Raw genomic sequence first — 18,132 nt, 5'->3', positions numbered from 1 at the left:
ATGTATGACACATCATTTGAAAGCTTACCATCTGTAGTTTAAGCATGTGTAAAAACTGAAAAATTACGTTGCACATTTCACCAGGAGCTGTCACATATTGGTTGTTGGTTATAATTGTATAGCCTATTGGTTGTTTTCTGGTGTTGTTTTGCTCTGTTTGTAGTCTACTTGATGTATTTTTTATCAGCTGTTAAATCACCACAGCGGTTAATCCACTAATAGAGATAATAGCAGATTGAAAATGCTTGTAGCTAACTACTCTATATCTCGTGGTCGCAGCTATTGCGAATTGCTATTCACGCGAGTCAGCTGTGAATCACCGCAGGTCCTTGACGCTTGTTGCAAAAATGGATGACGAACGGCTGATACTTGAGGTGGAAAAATATATATTTTTGACAGTGGAGCAGGTAGAACGTTGACGGTGACAACGCTCAGGTGGAGCATGGACAACGGGAAGTTGACACAACACCGATGGAGAGGTGACGCAACGCAGTAGGTGGAGCTTGGGCGTAAAGCAACCCCAGTCAAACGTTTGACTGCAGTATTCTATATTTTATTCTATGCGCCTTATAATCCGGTGCGCCCTATATATGAAAACAGTTCTAAAATAGGCCATTCATTGAAGGTGCGCCTTATAATCCGGTGCGCCATATAGTGCGGAAAATACGGTAAGCTATTGACGGAAGTGGAACTATGTACAAGTCTTCTGGGCTTTGTTCCCTCCTTGCACTTTTTTTAAATCATGTGCTAAATAAATCAACTAAACTAAGGAATGAAAGAATGTAGCTTGTACCTTGACCTCAATGGCCAGCTCCGGAATTAATATCCCAGATTTTATATGAGTGTCTTCGTCATTGTCTTGAAAACCGCTAACATTTTCTGTTTGGGACACTTTTTTCGTGTAAATAGGAGACATGCGCCACACATTTTTACCTAGCAAAACCCTCTCACACTTAGCACCGTGCTAACGAGATGGCTAGGTGTCTGAGAGGGGCAACACTACATGTTTGTGTGTGTGCATCAGTCGGCTACTATTCAAAATACTCCCAATATGCATGTAGGATCTAATGCCTCTGTAATGTAAATCATATTTTTTGTTGATATTTCAAAATACAATAAGTAATACTATAATATTGGCGTATATTAACTAATACAAGTTCATCACTAACTAAAATGACCATATAGAAAAAAAAAATCTTGAAAGGAGAAGATGAAATTATTAATGGTATCAAAGATTTCCATTCATTTCAGCGAGAATGCTTCACTTGAAATTTCAACCTGTCTGCCACCAAGTAAAAAAAAAGAAGCTTTTTGTCACGTTAGCGGTTTTCGGGTACTTGTTTAACATAAATGGAAGCTAATCAAACATGATATGGCCAGCGATATTTGAAGTCTGTTAATACTACTGTATATCTCTCTCTATATATATATTGATCTATATTGTTGAAATGACTGAACAGTTGAACAAAAAACTTCAACTGACCCTTAGAGTGAGTTTGAGATTTATATGTGTTCTTTATGAAAATCGGTGATGATTTTACAGTTTAAATGTTATTTCCCAGAAATCGTCAAAACGGGTTTGACCTGCCTACTTATAGTTGCCTACATGCACGTGACACATTCTAACGCTTTGGTCCTCATGTCGGGATCCGATGTAATGTTCTGACTTTTTCGATGTCGACCTATACTGTCAGTAGGATCAGCTGAGTTCTGTACCTGGTCCTCTTATCTCTACAGGAATGCTTCCTGAGCAACGACTCCAGGCGGGTGTGGCAGGGGGTTCAGCACATGACAAACTTCAGAGCCAACAGGCTCACAGCCGCGGAGGACGACCCCCTGCTGGCGGAAAAGCTGAACTCCTTCTACGCCCGGTTCGACGAGGGGCGAATGGAGGTAACCACAACACAAACACCACTCTCTCCAGCTCTCAGCAGCCTCACCCTCACAGAGCATGAAGTGAGACGCGTGCTGAAGGCGGTGGACCCCAGGAAAGCCTCAGGGCCGGATGGCGTCCTGGGACGGGTGCTGAGGGACTGCGCCGACCAGCTGGCCGGGATTTTCACCAACATCTTCAACCAGTCCCTGTCCCAGGCCACCATCCCACCCTGCCTGAAAACCTCAACTATCATCCCAGTCCCGAAGAAAAGCACGGTGAGCTGCCTAAACGACTACCGCCCGGTGGCACTCACACCAATCATCATGAAGTGCTTCGAGAAACTAGTCCGGGCCCACATAGTCACACGCCTCCAACCTGGATCCATACCAGTTCGCCTACAGAGCCCACAGGTCCACAGAGGACGCCATCGCGACGACTCTCCACTCCACTCTATCCCACCTGGAGAGGGGAAACAGCTACACGAGACTGCTCTTTGTGGACTTCAGCTCTGCCTTCAACACCATCCTTCCAGACAGGCTAGTGACCAAACTACTAGACCTGGGACTATCACACTCTATATGTGCATGGATCAAGGACTTCCTGTCTGACCGCCCCCAGAGGGTGCGGGTGGGCTCCCACACCTCCACAGCCCTCAGACTCAGCACTGGGTCCCCCCAGGGCTGCGTGCTAAGCCCCATCCTCTACAACCTCTACACCTACGACTTCACCCCCGTCCACCCCAGCAACTCCATCGTAAAGTTTGCAGACGACACCACCGTGGTGGGCTGCATCTCGGGGGGGGACGAGGCGGCGTACAGGGATGAGGTAGAGCAGCTGAGCAAGCTGTGCAAGGTTAACAACCTGCTGCTGAACCAGTCAAAGACCCAGGAAATCATCGTGGACTTCAGGAGGAAAAAATCTGAGGTCCAGCCCCTGCTCGTCGATGGAGGGAGCGTGGAGAGAGTCTCAACCCTCTGATTCCTGGGGGTGCACATACAGGATGACCTGTCCTGGAAGATCAACACAGCAGCCATCATCAAGAAGGCACAACAGCGGCTCTACTTCCTGAGAGTCCTCAGGAAAGACCACATCGGACAGGAGATGCTGGTGACCTTCTACCGCTGCGCAGTGGAGAGCATCCTCACCTACTGCATAGCATCTGGTTCTCCAGCTGCACAGCCGCAGAGAGGAATGCGCTACAGAGAGTCGTGAGATCGGCCCAGAAGATCACCGGCGCCCCCCTCCCCTCTCTGGAAGAGCTGTACAACACACGCTGTCTCAGGAAGGCCTCCAAGATCTCCAGAGACCCATCCCACCCTGGGTACGAACACTTTGCTCGGCTGCCCTCGAACAGGCGGTTCAGGACCATGTTCGCAAGGACAAACAGACTGAAGCTCAGCTTCTACCCCAGGGCCATTCAGGCCCTGAACACAGCAAAGACCTAGGTTCTGGGCCCTGGACAATCTAGACAAATTGATGGCAGCTACTAGATTGAAATCAAGTGTAATACTGAAACACAACTGTGTACATTTCAAACCTGCAAACTGCGACACTTTAAATGAATGTGCAATAACACTATGTGCAATATGACAACCCTCGGGTACATAAGGTTCAGAGAATAGGAAATGTTAGAATAGGTATAGCATAGCATAGAGTACAGCACAGTGTTTTATTTGTATAGTATAGTATAGTATAGTGGATAGTGTACATAGCCTTTATTTATGTAAACCAGCTTTTTCCCTTCTTGTTTTTAGTTTTTTTTTTCCTAGCACCAGGGGAGCCCCCCCTCCCAAATTTCGTTGTATGGTACCTGTACTATATCAATGACAATAAAGACCATTCATTCATTCATTCATTCTATACAGTCAGTAGGATTAGCTGAGTTCTGTACCTGGTCCTCTTATCTCTACAGCAAGAACAGGATGCATCCCTCCTCTGTAACAGTGTATTATACATTTCTTGCCGCCCACAAACACTTTGGTGGTCTTACTGAATTCATGGGGAATAATGTCAGAGATAAACATTAGCTTTAGATACACTGCAGTGCTATACTCTTGACAAGGGCTCCATAACCGTGAGATACAGTATGTAGGTAACCTGTACAAGAAAATGCTGTGAAACACTATTTGTGGAATAATGTATATTACAGAAGCATAGTAGTGTTTTACAAATTGTGATGAACTATAAACTTTAGAAAAGGATTTAGATTCTAGCAGCAGGTATTGTAGCTGTAGCAGGCAGCGTAGCTTGTAGCACGGTAGCAGGCAGCAGGTGTTGTAGCTTGTAGCTACAATGCAACACTCACCTCCCAACCCAGCCTGATTCAGCACTGCACAGCCTTCTGTCGTTCCGTTCAAAGACGGGTTCCTCGCCTTGGTCCCAAAGTTCCCCAAAGTTTCTCTCCGTTAACAGTCAGAAACGGGACACGAGCAGGAATCTCCAACAAACTTCTCCAATAAGTGTCTGTCCGTCCCGTTCAGCTCGCTCGGCTTGTCTACGTTCAGCTCTCCGGTCCTCCGAATTAAAATGTCGTTTTAGGCTTGATTGAGGTGTTGTGCAGCACGCGTGTGTGTGCGTCTGTGGGAGAGAAGACAATGAGGTAGACATCGGAGGACGGGCTCATCATTGTAATGCATAGAATGGAATCAAACGCATCAAATCTATCAAATTATAATAATAATAATAATTACGTTTTAACAACTTATGGTACTCTTCAAAAGAAAACCTATTCAGTATGGAAAGTGATGAAAACAATGGTACACTTTAAACAGCTAGGCTGTGTGACCCTCTATAAATGAGAAGAGCTCCTACAATCAGCCAGTGGGCCTACCCCACGATAACTTCCCCATTCCCTTCCCACATGACCCTCTCAACACAACTTCAGTCAGGAGGTAATGATTCTAATTGATCTACATATGAGATTAATGGTTGCCAATGTGTGTAAAAGTTATCAGAAGATCCTCGGATTGTATTAATTTTTTTCTTCCAGATTTAGGAATGACAACACATCACTTAGCCATAGTTTTGGTGATGGGGAAGGTTCTGCTTTCCAATGCAAGAGTATCCTCAAAAACACTACTATGCTTCTGTACATTATTCCACAAATAGTGTTTTACAGCATTTTGATAGCCAGGATGTTTGTTCAACTTTATAAAGGTGTTACAAAGTGCAATCAATTTAAAGATACTCTATATCACTGTTTCTGGGACTATGCAAAGATTTAAGATTTCTGGAAGGAGGCATCCCAGAAGATATTCCAGATAACATTGGTCGCCTTACCTCTTACTCCCAAAGTGTTTATCCTGGGGATGTACCCAACCAATTCTCATCTACAGCAATATCAACAATCACTCATAAACATGAGCCTGTTGCAAGCAAAGCGCTTGATAGCTTTGGCTTGGAAAAATGTGAACAGGGCCAGTATTGCCCAATGACTTATGGAAATGGCATCCTGCTTAACAATGGAAAGGATAACATACATGATTAAGGGAAAACAAGAGACTTGATACATCTATGTACACGTAGGTGGTGATGGGTTAGAGTTTTGACAAGGTTCTCTATTGGTAAAATGTCCCAACTAGCTTATGCCCCAGCTTCACTAGATCAGAAAACAGTAAACATTTATTTTGTTTGTTTTACCCTCTGGTAGCACCCATGTGTTTTTCTTTTTGTGTTTTTTTCATTAGTTTGTATGTTTGTTTTTCCTGTGTTTTCTTTTTTTTAAATCTTATTTTAGATTCTATTTTTTCAGTGTTTTCTGTCTTGTTTTGTTTTGTTTCTCTTGTGTGTCTTCTGTTGTTTTTTGTTGTTAGCTTGTGATGTTGGTATTAATGTGTGTCTGTCTTTCTCGTTGGATGTAGTGTTGTCGCTGTGCTCCATGTTTTACTTTCAGGAAAAACAATAAATATATTGATAAAAAATCAAATAAAGGTGTTACAGTCACAGATGGAATGCATGCATTCCCCACAGTATTAGTAGGGTATCTTTATTAGTCATGATTGTAAATGAAATGTTCAGTGAAAAATTATTGATTGCACAAATCATGAAATATCCATTGAATACTTTAGATAAGAGGACGTGAACATACAGTATTTGGAGAGGATACTGTTTTGTATATTTCTAAAAGTCCAAAATAAATAATAAATAAAAAACATTGTGAAAGTGGCCCTCAGAAAGGGGACTCTAAAAAGGGAAATGAAGCTGAAAGCTGTGACTCACTTCAGTCTAAAGTTGCCTTCCTCTAAATTGCCTTCCTGTCTCCTCGAGACTCGAAACTAATGATATGGCATCCGGCTAATGTAGTAAGAGCAGTGCTAAAATTAAACCTGACAATATCTAGGATAATTAAAATATACTGTATAGGCTCTTGGATTTAAATGGCATTTCAGGATTAGAGAATGCACTTTGTGAGATTTGTGCTGCAGACCATCTTTTAAAACATTATTTTGTGTTCTATTTACACACACTATTAAGTGAACTGCCCCTCGCTCATCGTTGATAGTTCCCAGGGTCAGTATTGTTTGGGCTACTGCTGACGGTGTTTTCTGTAGTGGGATTGCTCTGGGGGCCCTGCTGGACATCCCCACACCCCACCACCCTCCTCCAGAGCTTCTGGTAGGCCACCCGGACCGTACGGATCTTGAGGGCGTACACCACAGGGTTGACAGCTGAATTGGCGTGGGACAGGACTATACCCACATAGAAAGCTGTTTGAGGTACGTATGACAGGCTGCCAAAGTAGGCGACACAGTTCATGATGTTCAACGGGAGCCAGCAGAGGGCGAAGAGCGCCAGGACCAGAGCCAGGGAGCGCGCCAGAGTCCTCTCCCTCCTGAAGTAGGTGTGGGACTGGGACTGAGCCCTTCCGCTCCCCACCCCCTCCTTCAGGTTCCTCCGGATCGTACAGAAGATGTAACCATAGAGACCAGCCATCAGGAGCAGAGGGGTCAGGGTGCAGAGGAAGAAGTTGAAGTAGACAAGGTAGGACATGGGGATCACGTCAACAAATTGGCAAAAGATGATAGATGAGTTTGCGTACTGAGGAGTGGTTTCACGGTTGTACCATCCAAGCATGGGTATGAAGCTCAGTACGAAGGCAACAAGCCAGCATGCTGCGACCACAACCCACGATCGCCTCTCTGTCACTATCTTCTTGTACCTGTTGGAGTGGAGAGGTTTTGATTAGTAACATGTACAGGTAATCTAGCTACATCAGCGAACCACCACTGACATGACGAATCTGCTTCGTTGCAGAATACCATGTCCTCCTCACTCACTTGATATTATCAAATTGACAGGAATTATTCTTGTTGATAGATATTCATTATTTAAAAAAATGCTACAAAGTTCATAAATAACATTGGAGTGATGATATATTAATACAGTCAAATACTGTGCACATTTAGGTTCAGAAAACAGTTCACCTGAGTGGGATGAAGACACGGAGGTAGCGATCCACAGCGATAGCCAGCAGAGACAGGACCGAGGCCATGGTCATCATGATGACCACACAGCTGATGAAGAGGCAAACGTTGAACGGGGTCTTAACCCGCCCGTCCACCACCACAGCCAGGGGTATCGCCACAGAACCAACGAGAAAATCTGCTACAGCCAGAGACACCATTAAGCAGAAGGCAGGCTGCCGTAGACCGGTGATCGACCCCACTGCCCAGACCACCATCACATTACCCAAACAACAGACGACAGCGATCAGCACCTCCAGCGCTGTGTAGACCACTTCTCCAAAAGTCATCATGTCAGCCATCCACTGTAAGTTTTCAGTCGCTATACTGCTGCTATCTATACTGTTTCCTGGACCTTTTAGAGGAAGTCTCTCTTTCATTGCAACGTCCTTATTTGGTGGTCAGTGAGTTGTTATATTACTTGGTATTGTAAGTCCCTACTTGAGACATTATCTGAAATATGCATAAATGCATATGAATTATCATTGAATTATTATCACAAATTATTTTATTGGCAGTTTATGTCTTAGATATCCTGTTCATGATCTAATGTTGTCTTCTTCAACGTAATCACCCTAATCAGGAAACCACAATGCTACCTCAAGCAAGAGCAGCTCTGTTGATGCGGATAGCAGAATGCATCTCAGAGGGAAATCCTATAAATCAAGTAGGCTTGATTTCAATCATCTCCAACAGATGAAATATGTCATTGCAATATAAACATTGTATGTATTACAGTATATGACACGTCCATCAGTAACGTACACAATAGTGTGACATCTGAGAGATGTCATATTTATGATGATCCTTACCCTCAATTAATTTCAACAATCATGTGACTACTGTACATTATGTTGCTGTGATACACATGGAATAGGAAACTAAACCACCAGTGTAATAAGAAAAAACAATCTACTAGCCTAATACTGTAATTAGTATGCAATTACAAAGTTGTTACCAAAGCAATTATAGCATTACTACACAGGTATAAAGGTAACAATGTAATGCTTGTTTGAATAGGGAAAGAAATATATCTGAGATGGAAAGATAGTTTGTTGCTAACCAAAACAAGGAAAATACAAAATGACAAACTCATTTGAATGACTTCTGTTTCAGCACTGGCTGTAATTCTATTGAGTTATCAGTGATCTGGGTTTGCTGGGGTAATTTTCCACCATGATCTGGTGGAGAAAGTCAGCTAATTACCCACAATTCTAAGAGGGTCACAAGGAGATCAAGACTTTTCACGTTTGTGGTGAAATGACAGGAAAGGGTTTTTTTCTGGCATGCCTTCCAAATAATTTGTTGGCATGGAGGTGGCGTCTAATGGTGGTTTTGGAGACTTGACAAGATGCTACTCTCCTCTGTAATTCTCCAACAGAGATCCCTGTTTGTTTGTTTTTGGTCTCTCTTACCATCCTCCTCACTGTGCGTGGGGGGCAACATAAACTTGGGTCCTCTTCCAGGCAAGTTTGTAACAGTTCCAGCTGCTTTGAATGTTTAAAGTATTATCTTAAACTATCTAACGATAGATGGGCATTTTCAGCTGAGTAGCTATTTTTTTATAGCCATTCCTTGATATATGAAGCTCAGCACACTTTCCCCTCATTTGTGTTCTCTTATCTTTCCCATTTTGATGTATGAATAAGGGAATATTATGGTCACCTCACATTTATACCCCAGTGAAACAGGAAATTACGGATTACGGCTTGAAAGTTCCTAAACACTCAATTTAGAGTGTATATAAAAGTAAAATATAAATGGAAAAATAATTTCTAGGGGTGGCACACATGGTTTTGTTAGAAATAAGTATTTATTGACAGATTTTCTTTTCTCAAAATAAATGTACTTCAATTAAAGGTTTCACTTTTTTTTCGGTGTGACATTAAGCAGAAAAAAAATAAAAAAGGTGAAATTTGTTTAACCCGTTTTACTCATCTTTACCAATGCCAATAATTGTGGAGGGCACTGTATATGTTTCAATAATCAATGACTAGGCCTATATATCAGTCCCAACATTGATGTACTGTACCAATTCCAGATTTCCCCTTTAACAAAAGTTCTGCATTTTCTTAATTCTTGCTCCTATTGTTTTATCGATGGCACCCCCAGGACAATAACAATTGCGAGACTCATTATCTTTTATGATCACAATTGGGTTGCATTTAGTTGCATTTAGCTCTAATAGCCTATGAGGCACCCTTCATCTTTGTATACCGATCCGATAGGAAGTTTGGTGAGGATGTTTAGAACAATGCTCTTAATTGGTACCGGTAATTAGCGGCTTCACCATAGCCACATAATTCCCAGTGGTGGTGGATCTAGCGGATCTCTGCCCAGTCATAATCTAATTCATTACTTCTATTCATAGTTGGAGTGTCTCTGAGGTGTCGTCAACAGCCAGTTGCTTTCTGCAAAATGTTACCAAAGGGTCAGAATTCAAGTGTCTCTATCCCCTCTGTACATGCCAATAAATTGGTTTAGCAGTAATGATTTTCAGATAAAATGTGTTGACTGGCCATATTGGGTGGACCACAGGGCCGGCCCGAGCATTTCAGGCGCTCTAAGCGAGATTCTGAAAAGCGCCCCCCAGCGCATAACAATATATGTATATTTTTTTCATTATGAAAAAAAAAATATATATTATAAGGTCTCTCCAACTGCAGATTGTGTAGCAGGTACACTTGGGGCAGGTACAGTAGATGCCAAGTGTTCACCTGCAGGCACAGTCCAACATGCATGGATACAGTGACACCCACTATGAGTGTGTGTCTGCCTTACGACACTGGTCCAATAATTCTAAAGATGGAGCCTCAATAAACACCCCTACTACACAACAAAACTACCCAACCAAACACCACACCCACAATACAATTAACTAACACAGTGCATATAAGCTCCCAGAGAATACATATTATCCCGGATGAGCCCCCAACTTATGTTATGCTCTCCCTGAGATGTTAGCAGCTAGGGACAGAGAGTGTAACCTCCTGCCTATACCACCTCCGTTAGTAGATAGTAGTAAAACAACATCAACCATGGGTGTAGTGCAATCAACTAAACGACAACCAGTCCAAAAGGGTACCTTTTAAAATAAAAGGATTTAATGCCAATGTGAAAGTATTACAAGTATGTAAAAATATATATGTTACGGTACATGTGGGAATATGGTACATGTGGGAAAACTAGGGTTAGGTGCTAGGCTGCTACGGTTAGGGTTAAGGTTAGGGGTAGGGTTAGACTTGCCAGCATGTACCAAGTCCACGTAGCACCTAAACCTAACCCTAGTTTTCCCACATGTACCGTATTCCCACATGTACCGTAACATATACAACATTCACATTACAACAACAATGAACAGGGGGGAATTAAATAACACAAAAACAACCGGGGATTAACCAAGGGTAGAAGAAAGGAGGGAGAAGGACCATGCGAACTGTGTCACAAAACAACAAACGCCGCCCTATTCTTCCCTTCACCTCTGACCTACCTATACCACATAACTAACTAACCTACCCGGAACCTAAACTACCTGCTACAGAAACTACGAGGGGTGACACCCGCTCGCTTCTAATGTGTTTAGACAGTAATTATCTATGTGATGTAATGTATACCCCAGGGTATCTTACCTAGCCCTTCTCCAGTTGCGAGAAAAAGAGAAAACAGGGGTCCATCAACACACACTAAACCAACAACTAGGAACAAGAGTAACGACTTCTGGTAACAGACTCTAAACAAACATGAATCAAACAAAACACCACCCCTTCCCTCTCTCGCTACACATGACAACAACACACATCAGGAGATAGATCTTCTGGGATTGGATGACCGGGGATGATAGCTGATTGACACACAGGTGAGGGCTGACAAGACAACGATGATGGACAGGACCCAATAACCAACAGGGGAGGAACCACATGCACACCACTTCACCTAGGGAGAGACAGACAGAAGCAAAACAAAAACAGACACAGGACAAAACATACACGTCTGTAACAGACTATTTAGGGACTGGGTTGGTTATAGGGGGACCTTTCATGAAGATGTGGCTTATAGTCTAGCAGGAAGGGCCCTCAGATTTTTAGATACCCCTACCCGAGGTAGAACAAATGACAACAATGATTTTTCTTATCTTTAGGGTCTCCCATTAATGAAATTGATTGTTGTCAAAAACAATTTTGGGGGGAAATATGTTTTTTTGGTTGTTCTTTAGAGCTACCCCAATCCCTGAAAAAGAGCCAAATTAGACCAGGCCGAATATGGGGAAGGTGACAAAAAAGCCCATAACTTGAGAAGGATCACTCTTTTCCTCTTCAGATTTGCTGAGGTATGAACCAGGTGGTTGTCCTACATCACCAAATAGTCAGACAACGATTTACCTTAATAAATACTGAATCATAGTCCTGTAAACGTAGCTTTAATTTAGACGGAAATTGTACTTTTTGGTGACAGGAACATAGGACTCCATCACTTTTCTCTCATTTATCAGAAAAACAGAAATCCCTGAAAAATATATCATTACTGAATTGTCTAGGGTGCTATTGAACACTAACCAGTAGTTGTATGGAAATATCTCATACAGTTCTATTACAAATGAGATTTCTTTAGACATAGGCCTACCTCTTCTCTGATAGTCAAATTCCGAATGGGGGATAAGTGGCATAATAGCCTATAAGTTAAGAATGCTCACTCTGATGGTCATCATATTTGGAGAGGGAAATACCAGGTGGCTGAACTACATCACCAAATAGTCAGAATAAGAGTAACCCAATAAAATAAAGTTTATTAGTTCTAAATTGCAAGCCTCTAAAACATAGGTGTAAATAGTACAGGTTTTATTAAAGTACATGCCAGTCTACATAGCTGAAATGAAAGCCCTTGAAAAAAGCCAACCAGAGTCCTACAAATTCATGAGAGAAGGAGGGTTTGTTGTGCGGCGCTCAGATGAGAGAAACTTCAACTGTGTAGCCACCGATCAAGCACTTGAACAAACTATCAACAGAGAAGGAAAGGGTCAAGGAGGCATTATCGACTTCACACTACGAAAGGGAGCTTTTGAAAAGATGGCTCATTACAAGGCATGTCACCAGTGAGTACTGCGATGCCATGACAGAGCTTTGTGATGCAGCAGCACATGCACCAACATCCCACAAAGAACATGGAGCAGCCCGCATGGACAGGGATGAGAGGGAAACTATACAGATAATGGAGTTTGTGCAAGACAGGCAGAACCCATTTGATTTGGAGAAAGTTCCCGATGAGCTCATCAATATTACAAGTGGACAAGTAGCATCATAAAAGGTGGCAAAAGATCTCTCAAGCTTTCTGGAAGATGGAGAAAAGCTAAATGCTAATTTCATTGATGAACGACTTAAGACCACCAAAAAGTTTCTGGGATCCTGAGAAAAGACATAAATTGGCAACATTCACAGATATGATAGCAGTAATAAAATCCAGTAAATCTAAGCAGCGTCAGATGGATTCCGATGTCCTCTTCAGGAGACTCCTGGCTGTTTCAAAACAAAGAGACGTATCATTGGAGAATGTGATGCGTCATGAATTGGCTGCTGTCCCACCCTCTCTCTTCTATGACGATGGGGCGATAAGAAAAACCACAAAAGCAGACCTTGCAAAAAAACTGGAGTCGGTAGTAGAAGTGATGCAAGAGTGATGCAAGAGCTGTCTGACACCACAGAGAAATCTGCATACATCATTGATGCAGTGGCGTATCGCAAAATCCCGAGGCCCACCCGCAAGGTGGCGGTGGGGGCTCTTTCGCAACGGAGGTTAACTCAAACGGATGTAGCGGTACATTTATTTTAAGGCTGCATAAAGCCTACAGCATAGACCCTATGGTTGGCCTGGACAGCTATCAGCTACAGCGCGCTGGCCATTTGCTCAGAAGAATCATTCTGACACCGTATGTGTGACTGTGTGTGTGACATGTCCATACACAAACGGCAACAAGAACAGACCGACAGGCTACCCACCACCCCGAGTTAATTTGATTCATAGATTAATAAATATCTCGAATAATATCAAATAATAGTCTATTCTTACCTTTAACAATGACCAAAACGTCCTCTCCTCCTGGCATTCGTCTGTGCGAAATCCTTCACTATGTAACATAGTATGTTTGTTAAATCCATTTGACGTGCGCGCTGGCTTTCAATGCTGAGAATCGCTAGTCTGGAGAGTCTGTCCTGGGACATGGTGCTTCTCAGATAGCTTTTGATAATTTTTAGTTTTGAAAACGATCTCTCGGCCGGGTCAGTAACACTGACCTCCACCGCGGTGCAACAGGTGCATCCACAACGTTCGTCCCTGACCTAGTGTTAATTGCATCCCTACCCGCGTCAGTCGCAGAAGCTGCTTTGGGTCGGTTTGTGAGAAAATATGACATTTTGGGAAGTTTCGCTGCATTTTGTTACATTTTATATTGCTCTTGCCGTTTTTGCGCACCACTGGGTACTTTTGCTTGCTCATTTTTCTGCAGGGTCTTGTGTCTCGCTGCCAAAAAAAGTTTGTATGTAGTGCCGAGAGACGGGAGTCGGAGGGCGTATCAAATGGGCGGATCAAATGACAAAGCTAAACGTTTAATGAAGGACATGGACGATTGTCAACAACACACTCAAGCAGTAACTGAATAAACAACTCGGGTACCACACACTTAACTGTCCGTGCGGAACAATACTCCCAACCCACCGTGGGTGAATTATGTCAACCCACCACAGTATCCAATGTTAGGGGGCCCCCTAGAGGCTGGGGGCCCCCCCGCGGTGCGTCGCTTGCGGGCCCGTCCGCTACGCCACTGCATTGATGGCTAAAGCGGTGTCCAAGCATGACCCAGTTCAAAAAGCGGTATAAAAACATGGTTTTCACCAGGTACGAGGAGGAAGAAGGGCTTTGATAGTCACCAGGGGGCCGTTCCACTAACGTTGATTACTATATCGGCGATTAAAATAAATCAGGCGATCAGGCAACTCGGGATTGGATTGGGATTGAACGAGGATCAGGCTTGTGTCATGAGTGTTCACAGAACACCGGCTTAGAAATCCTCGATATGGGCGCGTGCACGCAGACATAAAGAGCCCCGAAGAGTCGATCTGTCGAAATGAAGATACTCCACTCTGCAGGGGTCCTACATTTGCGCAGCATTCCGAATTATTGATCTTTATGAAGACGGAAAAATAAGATGTAAGATTATTAAGCCGCAATTAACAAGGCGAGGGAAATGGTTTGGCAAGAAATTGCTGACCGATTAAATGCGTAGGTCATACTAGCCCCAGTTATTGTTATATGTTCATATTTTAATAAATTAATATTTACTACTGTGGTGATATCAACAGCAGGCTACAAGCTGTCATATCGTCACAATGGCCTAGTGGTATCGACCGCTGCCATAGTATTTATTCGTCATTTTAAGTCGGTGGTTCAAATCCCTCTTCAGACACACTTTTTACTGCATTTCGTTGTCTGAATCTAATCTAAAATCTAATCTAAAAAAGTATGTAGGCTATAAAATTATGGTGCAGGCTAATTTACAAGAACTGACACGATTACAATGGTGTTTGAAGCCTTTGCATGAAGGCTTCGGTTAAATGTAAAAAAAAAAAAAAAAACTTAAATCAAGTTTCGAATTCGCAACCTTCGGAACTCTAGCTTGTTGCCTTAACCACTGCGCCAGCCAGACCACTGTGACAAAAGCAATGCAAGTTGATAGACATACCTATTTATTTTATTTTATTTTTTACACTTTTTAATTTATTTATCTATCGATCTATCACACTTTCAAAATATCAGGTTATCTATCACACAGTCAAACTATCTATCTATCTATCTCGTGTGAAGTGGGAACTAATATTTCCTAAAAGACACTTGAGGAACTGTCGTTCGGGATGTAGTTTCCGCCTGTGAGCCTTTTTTGACGCACGCATTACCTTAGCCAGCCTGTAAGTCTGCTCGGGACCAGAATTACTCAGAAGGATATGTTGCATAGCAACCAAGCAGCGAATTATTTGAGCCACATTGATGGAACCGGCCGCAAGCTTATTTAGCCTGGATCAGAGTTAATCGCTTGGATCAGAGTTAATCTCGCATAGTGGAACGGCCCCCAGGTGTTTTCACAGATTATTTGTTTATTTACATTATCTGTTTTCTATTGTTGGTAAATATGTAAATACGTAAATCAATTAGATTTAATTTAAAAAATATTATATTAATATTGAAGTTAACAGTAGATTATTAATTATTAACCTCTGTTTATTGGAGAAGGGGTATGATTAAATAAGCTTATGCTTCTCCTTTTCGGACATGTTAAGTAAATAGTTTTTTTGTTTTGTTTTGTTTTGTTATAACTAATTTTCTTTTTGATCTTGTCTTTGCTATTTTAATTTTTTCCCATGTTCGAAATAAAGCTTTCATTCATTCATTCATTCATTCATTCATGGCATGGCTATGCTTCAAAGCCTCCATGATTCAGCCTTCCAGACCTTCAATGAGCTAGCAGAATGCATCCTGAAGAAGATCTTGTCACTTCTAAATAGAAAACAAGAAATGCAATGTGTGGTCATGGTATTTGACAGGTATGATGGCCCACAGTCAATCAAAGACCTGGAGAGGCAAAGGAGAGGTGCAAGTGATGTTATCACTGGCAACACAAATGTCCCAAACTACAGGAAGTACTTGAGGAGTAGTGGAAACAAGACTGCACTGTGCATGTTTGTGAGCAACTACATTGTCACTGCAGCCCCACAGAGACTACACTCAGATGACTCCATCATCTTGGCAGGTGGATTTGACAAAGGGGAGGAGGTGAAGAGCATCTGCACAGCATGAGTCAGCAGTTTGACATCACTGTACAGTGATCAGGAGGAGGCAGACACAAAGATGGTGCTCCACACCATACATCTTGCAGAGTCATATTCCTGCATCATTGTGAGGTCTGATGACACAGATGTGGAAGTACTGCTCATATATTATGCAAGCAAAGAAATGTTTGGTTCATCTCTGGTGTACATGCATACAGGCCATGGAATGAGAGAGATATGTCCCCATCAACACCATATCTGAGAAAATTGGAAAAGACATGTCTAACTGTCTACCAGCATGTCATGCACTCACTGGCTGTGACACAACAAGTAGTTTGTACAGAATAGGAAAGACAACAGCATTCAACAAACTCAAGACCCATCTCAGCGAGCTCAAAGATCTGGCCCATTTTGGACTCTCTGCCAGCTTGGAAGAGTCTTTGCCAGTCGCAAGAAAATTTGCGCTACTCCTATATGGAAAGAAGAAAATGGAAAATGGATTGATGTGCACAAACCTGGATGAACTGAGGTTCATAATTGCATCAACATCAGATACAGCCTCTGCAAATCTGCCGCCAACAGAGGATGCATTTCAGCAGCATGTGCAGAGAGCAATGTTCCAGACAGCGGTATGGTGTCACAGCCACATGCCCAAACCCCTATTATGGAGTCCTATTGGCAAGGGGTGGATTATCAGAGATGGGGCCATTCAACCTGTCCTTTTTACAAAACCCCCAGCACCTACAGAAGTGAGAGACATCACTCACTTATATTGCAAAGATGCAAAGTGTGGAGAGAGTGGAAAGTGCCAGTGCCTCTCTGTTGGCCTTCCCTGTACAGAGTTCTGCACCTGCTGTGCAGAATGTCAAAATGTGTCCCCTAATGTTTGAGGACTTTATTTAATTGTACTTTGAATTAAGGTTCCAGTTTTAATAAAACCTGTACTATTTACACCTATGTTTTAGAGGCTTGCAATTTAGAACTAATAAACTTTATTTTATTGGGTTACTCTTATTCTGACTATTTGGTGATGTAGTTCAGCCACCTGGTATTTCCCTCTCCAAATATGATGACCATCAGAGTGAGCATTCTTAACTTATAGGCTATTATGCCACTTATCCCCCATTCGGAATTTGACTGTATCAGAGAAGAGGTAGGCCTATGTCTAAAGAAATCTCATTTGCAATAGAACTGTATGAGATATTTCCATACAACTACTGGTTAGTGTTCAATAGCACCCTAGACAATTCAGTAATGATGTATTTTTCAGGGATTTCTGTTTTTCTGATAAATGAGAGAAAAGTGATGGAGTCCTATGTTCCTGTCACCAAAAAGTACAATTTCCGTCTAAACTAAAGCTACGTTTACAGGACTATGATTCAGTATTTATTTAGGTAAATCGTTGTCTGACTATTTGGTGATGTAGGACAACCACCTGGTTCATACCTCAGCAAATCTGAAGAGGAAAAGAGTGATCATTCTCAAGTTATGGGCTTTTTTGTCACCTTCCCCATATTCGGCCTGGTCTAATTTGGCTCTTTTTCAGGGATTGGGGTAGCTTTAAAGAACAACCCAAAAAACACATTTTCCCCAAAAAGAAAAATTACAATCAATTTCATAAATGGGAGACCCTAAAGATAAGAAAAATCATTGTTGTCATTTGTTCTACCTCGGGTAGGGGTAGTACCTTTTTTGAGGACTTGCTGCTAGACTATTAGTCCCGAGACTGGAAACCTATGCTGTCTTGTAGCCGCCCCCATTGCTTTTAACACGTATATGAAACTTAATTTATGGAGTGCAATCTGTGTGTGTGCCTTCCAGGTTGCCCCAGTGTGAAATGTGTGCTTTTCTGTCTAGTGGTGTAGTTCTGAGTGTGCTCACTAGTTTCATATACTAGTCATGTTTGCAGTGCTTCCTAGTGTGACATATTTTAGGGATTGGGGCAGTGACATGTGGTTAATCTGGGAGAATGCCTTGTTGTTGG

The 18,132-nt window shown here is 42.4% G+C and overlaps 1 protein-coding gene across 1 annotated transcript; it reads right to left on the bottom strand.

Annotated features, from left to right (window-relative positions):
* Positions 1-6,364: 6,364 nt before the first annotated feature.
* On the bottom strand, positions 6,365-7,640 carry LOC308173071 (adenosine receptor A1-like; the record flags this gene model as incomplete). The annotated part of the gene is made up of 2 exons (XM_080548036.1): positions 6,365-7,034; positions 7,300-7,640. 2 exons carry the CDS (start codon positions 7,638-7,640, stop codon positions 6,365-6,367), a joined length of 1,011 nt encoding a protein of 336 aa, XP_080404162.1.
* Positions 7,641-18,132: the final 10,492 nt, after the last annotated feature.

This window comes from Nansenia antarctica (assembly GCF_963989245.1).
Source record: "Nansenia antarctica genome assembly, chromosome: 18".
Taxonomy (NCBI): domain Eukaryota; kingdom Metazoa; phylum Chordata; class Actinopteri; order Argentiniformes; family Microstomatidae; genus Nansenia; species Nansenia antarctica.
Note: the sequence above shows the minus strand (reverse complement) of the source record. Positions and strands in the feature narration are given on the sequence as shown.